The sequence below is a fragment of the Delphinus delphis genome, chromosome 11, assembly GCF_949987515.2.
Source record: "Delphinus delphis chromosome 11, mDelDel1.2, whole genome shotgun sequence".
Classification (NCBI taxonomy): Eukaryota; Metazoa; Chordata; class Mammalia; order Artiodactyla; family Delphinidae; genus Delphinus; species Delphinus delphis.
Window position 1 is genome coordinate 50,374,818 of NC_082693.1, and position 17,637 is coordinate 50,392,454.

General features: G+C 37.9%; 1 protein-coding gene across 2 annotated transcripts in view; it reads left to right on the plus strand.

Annotated features, from left to right (window-relative positions):
* SRGAP1 (SLIT-ROBO Rho GTPase activating protein 1) overlaps nt 1-17,637 on the plus strand; it is a 274,067-nt gene that overhangs the window by 245,302 nt on the left and 11,128 nt on the right. For both annotated transcript variants that reach the window (XM_060025148.1, XM_060025149.1), the window contains exons 16-18: nt 8,531-8,636; nt 11,369-11,593; nt 12,661-12,740. In XM_060025148.1, coding sequence (XP_059881131.1) covers nt 8,531-8,636; nt 11,369-11,593; nt 12,661-12,740 — 411 coding nt within the window. The remainder of the gene's footprint in view (nt 1-8,530; nt 8,637-11,368; nt 11,594-12,660; nt 12,741-17,637) is intronic.

A 17,637-nucleotide genomic window follows, 5' to 3' on the forward strand; every position in this document is an offset into this window, starting at 1 on the left:
TTTATCCATTCATCTGTCCATGGACATTTAGGTCACAACTGTTTTTAAAAGCCAAAGTGGTATAAATCCCCACTTGCCCATGCTGTCTTTGGAATTGACCCCAGTTCTAGACTGAGGTCTCTTTTCCCATATTGCAATAGCTTCTAAATAAAATCTGTTTTTACCACTTTAAAAAAAAAAAAACAAAGTGGAACTGTACTCTCCTATTTGTAACCTACCTTCTTTTTGACTTATTTATTGTAGAAAATTTCAAACATCTACAAAAGGATACAGAAAGATATATTTATGTATAAATAATATAATCACCCCGCTTTAACAATTTCCATTTCTTAGCCAGTCTTGTCCCACGTATACCCCTTATATCATCCCTCTGACATCGATCATTTCATCTGTGTGTGTGTCTCTGGGAAATGACAGTTCTTTTCTTTTTTTATACAACATAGCCACAATACTATTCTCATACCTTAAAAAAATAACAGTAATTCCTTAAAATCATCAAATAGCCAATCAGTGCTTTTTAAAAATAATTGTTTAATATGCAACTAATATGTGATTACTATAGAAAATTAGAAACTAAGTAAAACAAATCATCTATAATTCTTCTGCACAAAGATAATATTAACCTTTTTAATATCTCCCCAGATTTTATTCTATATATATATATCTGTGTACTTTTTAAAGCAGCTTATTGAGACACAATTCTCATACCATACAATTTATCCATTAACGTTTGCAATTCAGTGGTTTTAGTATATTCACAGGATTATGAAAATCACCACAATCAATTTTAGAACGCTTTCCTGACTCCAAAAAGAAATCCCAATTAGCAGACACTTCCCATTTACTCAAAACCACCACCAACCTCAGCGCTAGACAACCACTAATCTACTTTCTCTATATTTACCTATTCTGGCCATTTCATATAAATGGAATTATACAATATGTGGTCTTTTGTGACTGGATTAATTCATTTAGCATGTTTTCAAGGTTCATCCATGTTGTAGCATGTGTCAGCACTTTTTTAAATTGTCAAATAATATTCCATTATGTAGATATACCATAACTACATACTTTTGATAAAAACTGTATTATACCAAATGACTGCTAGTGAATGTAAGATTTCTTTTAGAGATGATGAAAGTGTTGACTGAAGTTACGGTTGCTCAATTCTGAGTGTACCAAAGACCATTGAATTATACACTTCAAATACGTGAATTGTATCTCAATAAATCTGTTATTAAAAATTATAACATATTTGCTTTTTTAAACTTTTTAAATTTAATGATGTTATTAACATTTTCCCACATCACTAAGTATTTTTCAAAACATAGTTTTTAGTGTCCATATAATGGTTTTTATTTAACAAATCCCCTAGTTTTAGAAATTTAGGTTGTTTCCAGTGATTTTGTAATTATACAAAAATACCATGATGAACCTCTTGGTACATAAATTGGTTTGCCCACATCTGATCGTTTTATGTAAAAATCTTTTGAACTCTTTTCCTGGCGCTCCAGTGTGTGTTTTTGTTGCTAAAAATTCTTTTGGCTTTACTGCCATACGTGGTATCTCTCTGAACTCTATAAATTTGTTTCATGCCTTATAATGATTTTCTCAAAGATTCCTTTTCTCCTTAAAAATGTTTAATAGGCTTAGTATTGGAACTGAACAGGTAAGGTTTCCTAGGCTAAGACTCAGTTCTTTACTAACTTCAATATGGTAATTCAGCAGAAGGAGAGACATTATATATTTATATCTACAGTGTTGCTAGTTAACTAGGAAAGAGCACAGTGGCTTAATTCACAGAATCCAAATCTATTAATGGTTAATTAGAGAGATTTACAAGCAGTTCATTTCTTACCTGGAAGAACAGCTGGTAACTCATCTCAAGGCTAAGCTAGGATCCATCCAAATGTACGAGAACATCTGTTTTTCTTTTCCTTTCATTCGCACACATACACTATTACACACAACTGATTGATACCCTGACATTATTAGCATCTAACACTGAACCTAAAAATACCCTGGAACTGTTAAATTCCCCTTGATTACTGCTTGTTGGGCTATGGAGCTCAGAAATATCTGGGTACCTGCTCTTACATAAGCCATTTCTAAATATAGCCATCAAGGAATTTCCTTCCCTGTCTTTATACTTAAGGATAAATTTGCATCTTGTGTTATCTTACTTGTTTTCTGACAAACACTTTTACAGATAGTGCCACAGAAGAACTGATATTTTCAGAGGAATGGCCATTTGAACTTTTTGTCGTTTTCTGAATCCACTTGTGTTTGGTGGTGAATTTTCCACGCACGTTTACATAGATGTGTCAAACCCCCATGCTGTGAAGTTGGCATCCTGACATGGGAACCTTGCAATGCTAGGGAAAGAACATAAATTAGCCTAGGGAGCTTTGAGCATGTAACCGAAATTGGATGAATGCCACTTTTACCTAATTACATGAGATGCTAAAACATGGAAACAAAGGCCATCATAAAAGAAATCCAGAAGAAATACTGATTTTCCTCACCGATGACTTTTCTGAGGAGAAGAAAACACCCATCTTTTCATGCAGCATAAAATTGTGAAAGACCATGTATTGCCACACTCAGAGCCAGGGGGGAATGCACGTTAATCAGAGTATCTGTAGCAACCATAAATTTTGACCCGCTAACTGGACTCAGGAAAGTTAATGAGTCATTTACACAAGAGTGCGATTCCTGTAGGATGCGTGCCGCAAGCCTGTTAAGCAGCCAGCCAGGTAACATCTGAGTCCTGCTCACAGCCGTCGTGGTCTGGCCTTTGGGAGACGTTGACTTGCTCCTACTTCAGGAATGCCAGCAATTCTGTTTTGCTTTCGTTTATGAATGCCTGCCTCACATGATTTTATTTAGTCTTCTTGGTGTCACTTTTTTATATTCCTCTTGCTTTCCTGTCCTGAAATCTTCCTTTGCATCTCACAGAGCACCCCTCTGCCATTCTTTTTTTTATTGCAGTAAAAGAGACATAATGTAAAATTTACCATTTTAATCACTGTTAAATGTACAGTTCAGTGGCATTAAATCCATTCACATTGTTTTGCAACTGTTACCACCATCCATCTCCAGAATTTTTCTTATCATGCTGTACTGAGACTCTACCCATTAAACTCCTCCCTCCCTCTAGCTTCTGACAACCACCATTCTACTTTCTGTCTCTAGGAATTTGACTACTCTAGGGACCTCATATAAGTGGAATTATACAGTATTTATGTATGGCTTTTTGTGTCTGACTTCACTTCACTTAGCATAGCATCTTCAAGGTTTATCCTTGTTGTAGCATATATTAGAATTTCCTTCCTTTATAAGGCTGAATAATATTTCATTGTGTGTACATACCACATTTTGTTTATCCACTCATCCATCAATGGACATTTGGGTTATTTCCACCTCTTGATTGTTATGAATAATGCTACTATGAAATCGGTATGTAAATATCTGTTCCCCAATTCTTTTTAAGTAAAAAAAAAAAAAACAAAACTGCCTTTAAGGAGCAGGGGAACTGAGTTTAGAACTCAGAAATAGAAACAATAGGATCTTGAATTAAGATGAAGCCTCTTGGAAGTAATACCTATATTCTCTTCTAGCCTAAAAATGACAGGCCCCCTATGGAATTTGACAAATATTAAAGATGAATACTACATTGAGTGGTTCCTTTTGCATTCTTTCCTTTCCTTTTGTGCTTTAACTCTAGGACCCCAAAACTAGCTTTAAGATGCTAAAACCCTCTCCCTGATAGTTGACCTTAACCTTAAACTGAGGGTTAGTTGGAGAATCAGTAGACTTAACTCTTGAAACACTCCAGATCTTCTGTAAACAATAGTAAAACTTTTTTGCTACTTTGTTCTTAATCATAACCCCTATATGACTTTGTATGTTGTTGGAAGAGAGTAAAGGGCATTGCCAATCAGGGGGCCCATTAATGGGACAGTTCCTTTTTACAATTTAATATTTACAGATATATATTAAACATTGTAATTATTTGGCTTGAGGTATGATATAAAATTATTCAAATTTTTTTTAATGACCAAAGGAATAGATGATAATCTCAATGTTTATTTTTAATAATGGGTCATAATCTGTATAATTTCACCTTTGAGAGTTTTTGTTTGTTTTTTGAGATAGTCTTTCTATATACAAGCATGCTAAATCATCTTTTTATCTTTAACTTAAAGCAGCAACAACAGTCATACTTTAAAAAGTCAGTTATCTTAGATAATAAACTTTTAACCAGTTAATTTCAGATATGAAACAATAATCCAATTATGCCTAAACCTATATAGCATTTATAGATGCAAAATTCACTCCACCAAACTCTCAATGCCTTGCAAATCATCTGTGGGTATTTCATCTTCCCTCTCCGTACAATGTGGGTTCTTCAGGTGTCCCATGAAGTTGTCATGAAAGATAAACCAATTTCCCTGGGACATGTTTTGGTCCTACTGACACTCTTGAGACTGAATTAGGTGGAAATGTTGATAACTTGATTACTGAGTTTTTGTGACCTTAGTAAACTTATGCACCTGTTTAACAACTTCTTTTAAAGTCTCATTCCCCTTTTTCAGAAAAAAGTCAAGACCGTTGTCTGGAAAGTATATTAAACAAAGTGCTTATACTTGATAGATGTGACACTGACCTTGTTCGTAGTATTGTAATTTTGTCCATTTTGAAATACTTTACAAATAAAACAGAATATAAATGTTTTACTTCAATATTACTGAAATTACACTATTATTAGTTATAGGTTTATGTTGAAAACTTGTGTTACAAAAATGTTCATTGGATGATAATGTTTGACTTACATTCTTTTTTCTCTTTGTTTATTTTTTATCGAAGTATAGTTGATTTACAATATTGCATTAGTTTCAGGTGTACAGCAAAGTGATTCGGTTATTTCTTTTTCAGATTCTTTTCCATTATGGTTTATTACAAGATATTGAATATAGTTCCCTATGCTCTACAGTAGGTCCTTGTGTTTGACTTACATTCTTTTTTTTTATGCTTTTTTTTAACATCTTTATTGGAGTATAATATCTTTACAATGTTGCGTTAGTTTCTGCTGTATAACAAAGTGAATCAGCTATACATATATATATATCCCCATATCCCGTCCCTCTTGCATCTCTCTCCCACCCTCCCTATCCCACCCCTCTAGGTGATCACAAAGCACCAAGCTGATCTCCCTGTGCTATGCGGCTGCTTCCCACTAGCTATCTATTTTACATTTGGTAGTGTATATATGTCCATGCCACTCTCTCACTTCGTCCCAACTTACCCTTCCCCATCCCTGTGTCCTCAAGTCCATTCTCTATGTCTGCGTCTTTATTCCTGTTCTGCCCCTAGGTTCTTCAGAACCATTTTTTTTTTTTTAGATTCCATATATATGTGTTAGCATACGGTATTTGCTTTCCTCTTTCTGACTTATTTCACTCTGTATGACAGACTCTAGGTCCATCTACCTCACTACAAATAACTCAGTTTCATTTCTTTTTATGGTTGAGTAATATTCCATTGTGTATATGTGCCACATCTTCTTTATCCATTCATCTGTCGATGGACACTTAGGTTGCTTCCATGTCCTGGCTATTGTAAATAGAGCTGCAGTGAACATTGTGGTACATGACTCTTTTTGAATTATGGTTTTCTCAGGGTATATGCCCAGTAGTGGGATTGCTGGGTCATATGGTAGTTCTATTTTTAGTTTTTTAAGGAACCTCCATACTGTTCTCCATAGTGGCTATATCAATTGACATTCCTACCAACAGTGCAAGAGGGTTCCCTTTTCTCCACACCCTCTCCAGCATTTATTGTTTGTAGATTTTTTAATGATGGCCATTCTGACTGGTGTGAGGTGATGCCTCATTGTAGTTTTGATTTGCATTTCTCTAATGATTAGTGATGTTGAGCGTCCTTTCATGTGTTTGTTGGCAATCTGTATATCTTCTTTGGAGAAATGTCTGTTTAGGTCTTCTGCCCATTTTTGGATTGGGTTTTTTTTTGATATTGAGCTGCATGAGCTGCCTGTATCTTTTGGAGATTAATCCTTTGTCAGTTGCTTCGTTTGCAAATATTTTCTCCCATTCTGAGCATTGTCTTTTCATCTTGTTTATGGTTTCCTTTGCTGTGCAGAAGCTTTTTTAAGTTTCATTAGGTCCCATTTTTGTTTTTATTTCCATTCCTCTAGGTGAGTCAGAAAGGATCTTACTGTGATTTATGTCATAGAGTGTTGACTTACATTCTTTTTGAGAGTTTCTGAAATCCATTTTCTCAAAGGTGTTAGCTACAGTTCCAGCTACAGCATACTCAAAGTTGGGAATGAAAGTGATTTTTCCCAGGAATTCTGATAAACTATTTGTTGTTTTGCAAACTCCTCAGTGGTTAAGTGAGAATATTCCTAATATTTTTTCCCCATCTTTTCACCCGTGGAAAATAAATGAAAATACCTTATTAACGTGGTGGTTTGATAATAAGTGGAAAGCAGCTGGAGTCAGCACTCAAGATTCCAGGGAAATGAGGCTTGGCGTGAGTAGTTCAGGCAGTGGTTCTCAACCTTGGCCGCATAAAAGAATCTCAGGCATCAGCCTTTTAATAAAATCTTCCTAAGTGATTCCAAGTCAAGGTTAAGAACTGCTGGTTTAAGAGGAATTAGAAAGGGAAACTTGAGTTAGGAGAGTATCATGATGGTCCAAGTTAGAAATAATAAAGACTTCAGTTAGGAAGTTAGCAGTGAGATATTCAGTGGTAAAAACAACAGGACTTATGTCCCAGACAAGGGAGAAAAATGAAGCAAAGATACCATCTTCATAGACGTGATGGTCCTAACCTTGAGACTGGATGAGGTTGCCATGGAAGAGAACCAAGTAGAGATCCTTAAAGGATAACTACATTCATGGATGGGAGAGGGTCCAAAAACCTGAGAAGTGGGAGGAGAATCAATTGGCTGTAGTGGTAGAAGCTGAGGCCTGAGCTTTTCAAGTAGGATATATGATTATCTCAAGAGCAATTAAGAACAGTGTAGTAACATTAAATCATAGTGAGCTTCAAAATGTTTTTGAAATAGTCTCTGAAATATTTCTCTCAGATGTATGTTTATTGGATATCTTCGAAGTTATACTTTATAGGGACTTCTCTGGTGGCACAGTGGTTGAGAATCCACCTGCCAGTGCAGGGGACACGGGTTCGATCCCTGGTCCAGGAAGATCCCACATGCCACGGAGCAACTAAGCCCGTGTGCCACAACTACTGAGCCTGTGCTCTAGACCCCGGGAGCCACAACTACTGAAGCCTGTGCACCTAGAGCCCGTGCTCCACAGCAAGAGGAGCCACTGCAATGAGAAGCCTGTGCACCGCAACAAAGAGTAGCCCCTGCTCGCCGCAACTAGAGAGAGCCCGCGCAGCAGCTAAGACACAACACAGCCAAAAATAAATAATTAATTCTTTTAAAACGTTATACTTTATAAAGGTACTTTGAAATCCAAGAAAGATAGCCAGACTTATGAAATAGAAAACAGTTTCTAATTCTAGTTCCACCTTTCTAGCCAGCTGACCTTGGGTAAGCCACTTACCCAGTGCTCATTTTGCTAGCCCAGTGAATGGCGATGCTAAGTGCTTGCCCTGCCTACTCCACTGTATTGTTTTTTGCATTAAATTAGATAACAGATGTGAAAATGCGTTGTAAAATGTAGACCAGTATACAGAAAATGGATTATTAGCACTAACCTTTTTGCTGTTATTCACAACACTTTAGTATTGAGAAGCTTTGGACAATTTATATTCCTAATAAAGAGGTAAAATAATACTAGGAAGTCCAAGGTCACCTTCTGTTCAGGGAGCTCACCATCCCACAGGGAAAACAGGATAAGGAAATACATAACTATAAACACCAGGGCAAAAGTTCTGTGAGAGCAGGAATCATGTCACTAAGGTATTTCCAATGCCTAACTTAGTGCTTGAAACCTAGTAGGCTCTCCTAAAATATTTATTTTTAAAATTTGATGAAATAATACAAGGTAAAAGGTCATATAAATAAAATATTCGGATGGTTTTGAGGAAGAGGAGATTCAAAACCTGGCACATTGCGTGAATAATAGTAAAAGACAAATACATGATGAATTAATGAATCGTGGAGAGGGAGAGGTGTCATGTCCCAAAAAAGTCACCTGAGTTAATATGCAGCAAAAAGGAGTTTAAACCATATCAGATGCAAAATGTAGAAATAGCAGCAGGTGAAAAATGATTTTTAAATTCAGAAGACTCTAAGTTGCTAAGAGCCAAGACCATGGACATCGGAAAACAGTGATGGGTCAGAGGAGACACCCTCGGAAATGGTGGTACACCCAAGCTGATCACTTACTTGCTTTATTGGTTATGACTGCATCTCACCCAAAGGCAAAGTATTGCTTATGTTCAGATATGTACCTGAAATTTGGGTGCTAGAGTGTTCTGCTTTAAATGTGGCCAGTGAAAGCATCCTGATCATGTGCTCTTCTGTCTATAGGAATAGATAATCTCTATGAGAGGGCGCTTCACATCCGCAAACTCCTCCTGACCTTGCCCAGGTCGGTCCTTATAGTGATGAGGTACCTCTTTGCCTTCCTCAATCAGTAAGTACCATAATTCTCTGCCAAAATGCTCATCTTAATTCCATTTGCACCCCTCTGAGTTCTTTGTTCCTGGATTCTGTAACATGTGCGTTGGGTTCCATTTATCAGCAGAGTTGAAGAGGAAATGATTGAATAGAGACTGAAGGTGCATTTTTCCTCAGCAGATCAAAGTCATTGTGTGACCTACCTTAAATAAGCCTGTCACCAGATGCAGAAACTGTGGCCATAATTGCAAAAATATACAAGTATTACTAAAAAGAGCACTTTTCAGTGAATTACCTGTTTTTTCCAACTTCCATCCAAAGCCAATGTCATGAATGTTTTGTTAAAACGATGTAAACCACCTGCTCACTGCAGAAAATTTCTGTGATTTTTAAAGTTGTAGTCAGGGAAGGAGGGAAAGTGTAGGTGAGATTTATACACAAATTCAAAAAAGAATTTTCTGCAAATTCAGTGTAATGAGACCTTGTCAAAAAGATGATATTTCTAAAACATTCTCTAAAACAATGTAACAGAAATCTTAAAACTCACTGCATTATTTTCAAGGAATCATTACTCTTTTAATTTAGGCAACTTGATTTTCAGTTGTGTCACTTGTAGATACATGGGCTCCATTATAAGAACATCTTCCCCAGGTCCTATCTAAGAGCCCCCTTGCACTTCAGTGTTTCAGTTAAATAACTGGAAATTTAAAATCCAGGCAGAGTAAGCTTGGGGAAATGCTTTCTCACTCCAGCATGAATTCTCCCTTCTTAAAATTAGGATATTTTCTCTTCTCTATTTCACTGGAAGTTTTAAGTTCTTAAAAGCCATGGGGATTTATTACAACCCTGCTAACTCTTCCTGAAGTCATACCCATTCAGGCTGACCCCCTGCAAGCCAAGTATCCTAAAATAGGGAAATGCTGGCAAGGAACCATACAGAATGGAGCTAAAGCATTCACAAATACCCTGGAAATTCGCAGTATCTAGAGAGATGGGTATAATCTAGTTTAGGTTAAATACATCCTGTAAATTTTTACCTTTAAATAAGCCAAGTCACCCAGGCAATTGTAAAAATCTGAAGATTGCATGTGCCTCTCCTTCCCCAACATGGAGCACCTTGCATCCCTGCTGGTCCTCTCCATGCTGTCCCTACCAAATTTTCCTGACACACCTGAGCGAAACCAACTGTGAACGAATAAACCACAATGGATTAGGAAAGCAGACTGACCATGAACCAAGAAAGTTCTCAAAACCTGAATCTAATTCACCGTGTATCTCAACAGAATGGCCACCGTGCCATTCGTCAGACGATTGGCATTGCTTCCAGCATTTCTGCCCAAAGATGCCCCTTGGTCCCCTGCATCTGCCTTCATGCAGAGGCAAGGCCCAGCCTCTAGGATAGGATGCTCGGGACAGGAATTTTGGGAAAAGAAACTATTCTCTTTCAATTGTAAAATCAAAACATGTATGTAACGTTTTTATTTCAAGTTTTTGCTCTTCAAGCCAGCACAAAATTAAAGACCCAGAAAGACTGTGACTCTCCCCATTGAGCTTAAGTGGGTCTTTTGAAAATTAGACCATTCTTATTCTGAATCTCACTTTTCCTTCCTGCATTCATTTTCAAGATGATCTGTAACATGATCATTGGCTGTTATTTGTGAACTGTTTTTAAGATTTTATGTTGGAGAAATGGCAGAAGAGAAAGACATATGTTACCTGTGGAAATCATGCTTTTGTATTTTCCACTTTCTAGGCTATCTTATTTCCAAAACAGGGTAAAGTATCACATCACATGGTATCTCAGTTTCTTTGTGTCTGTCAACATCTCACAAATATAGAGTCTCTTTTTTCCTCCTTCCATTTGTCATCTGTTCACCTGGATTTTACATTTCCTTTCAATGTTGACATTCTATACACTGAAAGATAGATTCTCTGGATCCTCCCTGGAGCAGCACCTTGCCCATGTGTTACGAGGCATAGCAGTAAAGAGCTGGCTTATTTTCAGTCACCTGTGGGAAATATCTCACAAATAGCCATTGGATTGGATTTAGAAATTAGTACTAGGCAACTGGAAATCTCCTCAGAGTTTGTAGCTTACCAGCTTTAAGTGGAATGCAAGAATTGAGGATTCTGTTCCCCTTCTCTTGCACTTGTGTGTTTTATGACACTGGTTGTCACCTAGTGTTGGTAGTCTTACCCAAAAGCAAATTACAAAGCCTGGAGTTGCTTGCTTTCTCACAGCGGGTACAAAGAAAAGGGAATTTGTTTTCCTCCAGACTCTCCTCAAGATTTATGGGAAAAAACTGAAATCTGAGATGTTTTCGGTTCGTTGGAGAACAATTTTAAAGATCTCCATAAAGCTTTATAGAGATCACTGCTGCCCCTCCCAGATTTACCTGAGCAGCATTTACAGCCGGACCATAATGTTTACAAATGAAACTCATTTACTTGATCCTCGTCTCCATTGTAGTAGAGATTATCTTAAACTCCCTTGTGGCTTTAAAAAATACCACTTAAGCAAACAGGATTTATGTTCCCCTTTCAGTTTCTACCAAGTTGAAAGGTAAGTCGCTTTACTTTCTTTGGAATTTGCTGAGCCACCTTAAAGCAGGGTGGAATATCATTTTATTCTAATAATAAAAACCAAATAAAATCTTTTAGATAGATATTTTTAGAATAGGAAGTATCTTATTAAACATTGATTTTCTTTTTTTCTCATGTTAACTCCTTTCTTGCCTCTTTTCGTAGTCTTTCACAGTACAGTGATGAGAACATGATGGACCCTTATAACCTGGCCATTTGCTTTGGACCCACGTTGATGCCTGTCCCAGAAATACAGGATCAAGTGTCCTGCCAGGCTCATGTGAATGAGATTGTCAAAACCATCATCATCCACCATGAGACTATTTTCCCAGATGCTAAAGAGCTGGATGGCCCTGTTTATGAGAAATGTATGGCTGGAGATGACTATTGGTAAGTCTAAGAATTTTAGTCCTTCTCCCCCTGGAAGAATTATGGAAGTACAGATATCAACTTAATTAAGAAAAAGAACACTGAAAAAAAACACTTACTACATGCACATACTGACTAAGCTTGGCTCTGGGAAGATAAATGAATAAAACTCAGCCCTGGTGAGATTCAGAATTTTATTTTCCTAGTTGTATTTGTTTCAAGGCCAGTGTCAGTCATGTTTAGTATTTCCAAATATTCAGAGCTATGTCAGTAAGTTCTGTTGTCTTGTTCATTTTATCACAGAGCAAGTATGTGGATGTCTGGTCGATATTATTTGATGCGTTGTATTCTAGAACTTTTGTGGTTGCTCCATTTTTACAAACAGGGTAAAAGCCCCATAATAAAGAGTCTTGCAGCCAGTAACACGTGCTTGATTATGTCCTTCTCCCATACATAGTGTTTTTTATGGGTATCGCTCATTTTAAACAGAAAGTCAGTAATATAGTAGTCATCCCTGTTCCCCAATGCCAGCAATATAAGTGGCCTTTTACAGTAATGTCGGGTTTGTATTTGTAACCATTGCATTCCATTTATCAGCATACATTTGAGAAGAGATAGTGGTAATGTTAAAGGATAAAATCTGACTCTCGGATACAAAAATGAACATGTGTCTAGAAAAGTTAAAAAAGATACTACAATCAAGTCAAAGCAGAAACCGAAGAGCCATCCATTTTTATGCAGTAGGGAATATTGAAATGAATTTGCAAAAACTGGTGTATCCATGGGGCAATAATCATATTCCACTAGAATTCAACAAATTTTCATTTTTATGGATAAGAATTATTTGTAATACTATCAATTTCCTACAAGTTAATTTTGTCTTTACAGATTTGTAATGTGTTAAAGGTGAAGGTACATACACTCCCATAGCATTAGAGAATCCTAGAGGCTCCAGCATTCCACTGAAAGGCTGTCCAGTAACTCCTTTGCCATTCCAAAGTCTTATTTTTTTTTTTACAGTAGCAATTGTTCATCTTTGAAATGCTTTCCACTTTGGCTTCATATGAATTTCTATTTCCGCTCCTCAGCGACAGCCCATACAGTGAGCACGGTACATTGGAGGAAGTGGATCAGGACGCTGGTACAGAGCCCCACACCAGTGAAGACGGTATGCATTTGTGCCCATGCTACTATAAAATTAGTCTTTATATCCATTTTTTAAGAATTGCTTATAATAAGAATTCAGTAGATACAAAAGAATACTTACTACATATGTGTAAAGTGCAAAGAATAACATTACAATGAACACTTGTGGAACCACCACCAAGTTTAAGAAAAGGGTATCATTACCTTTGCGCTTTCCTGAACCCATTGCCTTCTTTACCCCTCCAGGGTAACCACTATATGTTTGTACTTTTAAGTGATTTATTGTTTCATTTTCTATTTTCTTTAACGTTTCATAAATGGAATCATATGTATATACTTTTCATGATTTTTTTCTACTCAGTATTATGTTTCTGAAATTCATCCATTGTTGCATGCAGTTATAATCATTTATTTACCTATATTCCATTGTATTTGTTTTATTATTGATGAATATGTGAGGTGTTTTCTATTTTTTTGCCATTAAAAACAGTGCACCTATGAATATTTCAAACATGTATCCTACTGCAAATGTAGAGTTTCTCTAGGATATACTCACATAGGAGTAGCATGTCTTCAACTTTACTACATACTGCCGAACTATTTTTGAAAATGGTTGTAAGGATATCCACTCCCACCAGCAGTGTCGCAGCCTTTCAGTTGTTCATAGTCATCAACACTTGATTTTTTTTTCCTTTATTTTTTTTTGCTGTGTCAGGTCTTAGTTGCGGCACACGGGATCTGCGTTGAGGCACGCGGGATCTTTCATTGCGGCGTGTGGTCTCTTCGTTGCAGCACTGGGGCTTCTCTCTAGTTGTAGTGTGCAGGTTTTCTCTCTCTAGTTGTGGCGCACAGCCTCCAGAACGCATGGGCTCTGTAGTTTGCGGCACACGGGCTGTCTCATTGAGGCACGTGAGCTCAGGAGTTGTAGCCCATGGGCTTAGTTGCCCCGCAGCATGTGGGATCTTAGTTCTCTGACCAGGGATCAAACCTGTGTCCCCTGCATTGGAAGGTGGACTCTTTACCACTGGACCACCAGGGAAGTACCAACACTTGACTTTATAAAATATTGTAATCTTTGCCAATATTGTCAGTGTGTAATGGCATCTCATTGTGATTTTAATTTACATTTCTCTGATTACTGACGAAGATGTTGTCTTAAAATATAGTGTATTAATAGAAAATTTGAGGTATGGTAAGGCCAGCAGATTGGGAGATCATCGCCATTGAAAAGATAATTTGATACAGTTCCTAAGAGGAGGGGACACATCACACCTCAGGGGGCCAAGGAAAGCACCAGGGTCAGTCAGGAGGCAGAGGGAGAGGAACAACTGGGTAAGAGCTTTTATTGTGGTTTCCACAGAAAGGAACATGAGAGGCAGGGTAAGCAGGGTTAGGATTGCCTAGTTTGAATAATTTCAGTGGGCTCTGGGGCTGTCTCTGGTTGTCTGGTACCTGGCTCTGAAGTGATTGGGGCAGACAGATAGTGGTGTAACGTGTGAGAGCCCCAGAGAGAAGGTGGTTGGGATATAGGCTCTGGATCGGTTGGTTTGTATTTGAAAAGCACATTCCAGGTGAGTTGTCTACCATCCCTAGGAATTGGCTAACCCTGGGAGGGACAGTCCCTCCAGGGGCAGCGAGGCCTCAGAGCTCACACTACAGAAAATGAAAAACATGGTTAATGCAGATATACTAATTTTTGTATGTTTAGATTTCTTCTTTGTGAAATTCCTATCTTTTGCCCATTTAGGGCCCACTTGCCCACTATCATTTTCTCTGGGCTTTTTTTGCTTAGTTTAGTTTAGTTTGGCTTTGGTTTTTTCTTATTTATAAGAGCTCTTTGTGAGTCTGGATCGGGTCTTTTATTGGATATATGATTTGCAAATATCTTCCGCTCTGTAGTTTGTCTCTCATGTGCTTATTGTATCTTTTGCCAAACAGAGAATCTTAATTTTAAAGGCGCTGAATTTACCGATCTTTTCCTTCATGGTTGTTTCACTTTGCATCTCCTTTAAGAAATCCTGTGCCCTGAGGTTAATGAAGAAGTTCTTCCATATCCTCTGCTAAATCCTTTCAGGTTTTGTTTTTCACACACAGGTCTTAATTCTACCAGGAATTTATGTGGAGGTATGGTGTGAGGTAGGGATTTGTTCCCTTTTTTCTCCATATGGGTGCACAGTTGTCCCCACTGTCCCAGCCTTAGTTGTCCTTTCTCTACTGCTCCACACCTTTATCATAAATCAAGTGTCATCTCTGCGTGAATCTGTTTCTGGGCTCTGTTCTTTTCCATGGGTCCACTTGTCTATCCCTACACCCCTGTCTTAATTTTGATACCTTTTAATAAATCTTAACATGTGGCAAATCAAGACCTCTGAATTTGTTCCTCTTAACAATTCTTGGCCTTTTTCACTTAAATTTTAAACTCAGTTTTTCAAGTTCTTGAAACAAACAAGGAAAAAACAACCTAAAGACCTGTTGAGGTTTGGACTGCAATTGCACTGATCCTACATGTATTAATATGAAAAAAATTGATATTTTTATAATATTCAGTCTTCCAATCCACAAACACCTTTCTAGTTACTTAATGTCTCCCAATAAACTTTTATACTTTTCTCTGTAGTAATCATCTTTTTGTCTTTCTAACTTCTTAACTTTAATATTTAACATTACTTTTTGACACTTTTTTAATGTGAACATATAAAGCTGTCGGTTTTTTCTTAGTACCTCTTTAGCTGTATGCATAAGCCTTTTATTCTCTCTTTAGCTGTGACTAATCTGCTTTAAACCCATTCACTGTGTTTTTATTTTTAATTTTTTTTTCTACAAGTTCTGTTCAGTTTACTTTCATATCTACTTGGTCGGTTGCTCTTTACTTATGATATTAATCCTTTCCATTGTTTTAGATTATGTGTCTAATCATGCTAATAGCTGAAGTCTTCCTGGATCTGTTTTTGTCGGCTTTGCTCATTGAATCTTATTTCCAGTGTGTTTTATAAATTTTTTACCTATTTCTTAGAACTTCATGGAATTCCTTTATGTTGAGTTGAAGGTATGTCCCCTCCAGAGAGGGTTTTCATATACGTCTGCCTGGTGCATAACCAGCTTGGGACCACAGTAGATTTTTAGTCTGAGATTTTTTCAGACCACCCAGGTAGTGTGAACTTAAACTGCAAACCTGCCAGAGGACTGAAACGTGGTTGGGATTCTCTAAGGTGATTTGTTTCCCAAGGCTTGAGACAGATTATTTCCTTAAGTCCAAAGTTGGTGTGGTTACATCTATGGAGAAGTATGGAGAGTGAGAAGGGAGGAAGATTTCAGAACTAGAAGTCCACTGTGACACAGAGAGTTTGATCCTTTGGTGGGGCTTAGATTCTCCACACTGGGCAGCCCCTGGACCTAGTGTTTTGTGCAGAATAAAGTTTAAGTTAACCAGGCAGGGAAAATTCCCTCCAGGCAAACTCTGACTTAACATATTCTAGTGTTCTGTTTACCTTGGTGGGTTCCCACATTCATCAGGTTTTTGGTCTTTAATATTCCTCACAGTCATAATTAATGTGATTACAAAGATTTTTTTTTTAATCAGCATTTTTAGTTGATTTCAGCAGGAGGGTTATCAGGGTGTCTAGGTCCACCCTGTGCTTTAAAAAAAAAAAAGTTTGTGTGTTTTTTTAATATATATATTAATTTATTTTATTTATTTTTGGCTGTGTTGGGTCTTCGTTGCTGCACACGGGCTTTCTCTAGTTGTGGAGAGTGGGGGCTACTCTTTGTTGCAGTGCACGGGCTTCTCGTTGCAGTGGCTGCTCTTGCTGCGGAGCACAGGCTCTAGGCACGCAGGCTCAGTAGTTGTGGCTCATGGGCTCTAGAGCGCAGGCTCAGTAGTCGTGGTGCACGGGCTTAGTTGCTCCGCGGCATGTGGGATCTTCCCGGACCAGGGCTTGAACCCGTGTCCCCTGCATTGGCAGGCGGATTCTCAACTGCGCCACCAGGGAAGCCCCTGTGTTTTTAAAAGTAGGATAAATTGACATTTTTAGAACTTAAGTTAGAAAAAACTAAAGTGAGAGCTTCTATTTCTGTGGTATTGCTTTTGAAGGTCTCTGAGCCCTCCCTCGGCCACCCTCCATTCTTCTGTCTTGAGTTTCTGTGTTTCTTTGTGATTCATTCCTTTTTCACTGATGACTTGTGAGTGTTTCCTTGCTTGCCCCAGTGGCAGGAAAAGCCCAAGACAAAGCCCCAGCCATCTCTCTTTCCAAGCATCTGTCTTACCACCGCACCATCTGGCAGTTGTTCTTACCTCTTGGCTACAAAAGAGCAGCTTTGCTGAGGGCTCTGTGTTTGAGATAATATTTTGATCATGTTCACCTGATTTTGCTGGAAAGAAAAGCATTGCTTACAAAGGACAGAGACCCTTGCCCGCAGCCAGAAAGTCCTGTAACTAAATTAACTAGCGTGTTGATTGTCTTTTTGATCATCTAGGTATTGTGTTTTCTTTTCTCTGTCATGGTATCACTAGAGAGAGTAGCTTTTGTTTCCAAAAGACAGGCTGTCACAGAACAGAATCATCGTCCGCAAGGGCAGCGGGTAACAGATCTAGGAGAGAAAGTGTCAGGGACAGCAAGGTCCCAAAGGGGTAGTGCGATGTACTAGCACTTTGTATAAAATTACAAGAAATGGAAATATAAGACTTGATAGCACCAGGCAGTCAGAAAATCAGCTTTGTTGAATTTTCTTTCCCTTTGCACAAAATTATAATTGCCTTGTAGGAAAATGAAGTTATCGTGTTCACCCTTATTAATGTTGTTATTGGTAGCAGTAGCATTCTACAAAGTCTCTGCAGGACCTTAAAGGACTGTGTAACCCTACATGAAAGGGGTATGGTGTGTCTCCATGCCCTGAGATCGATTTGCTCTGCAATGATGAGA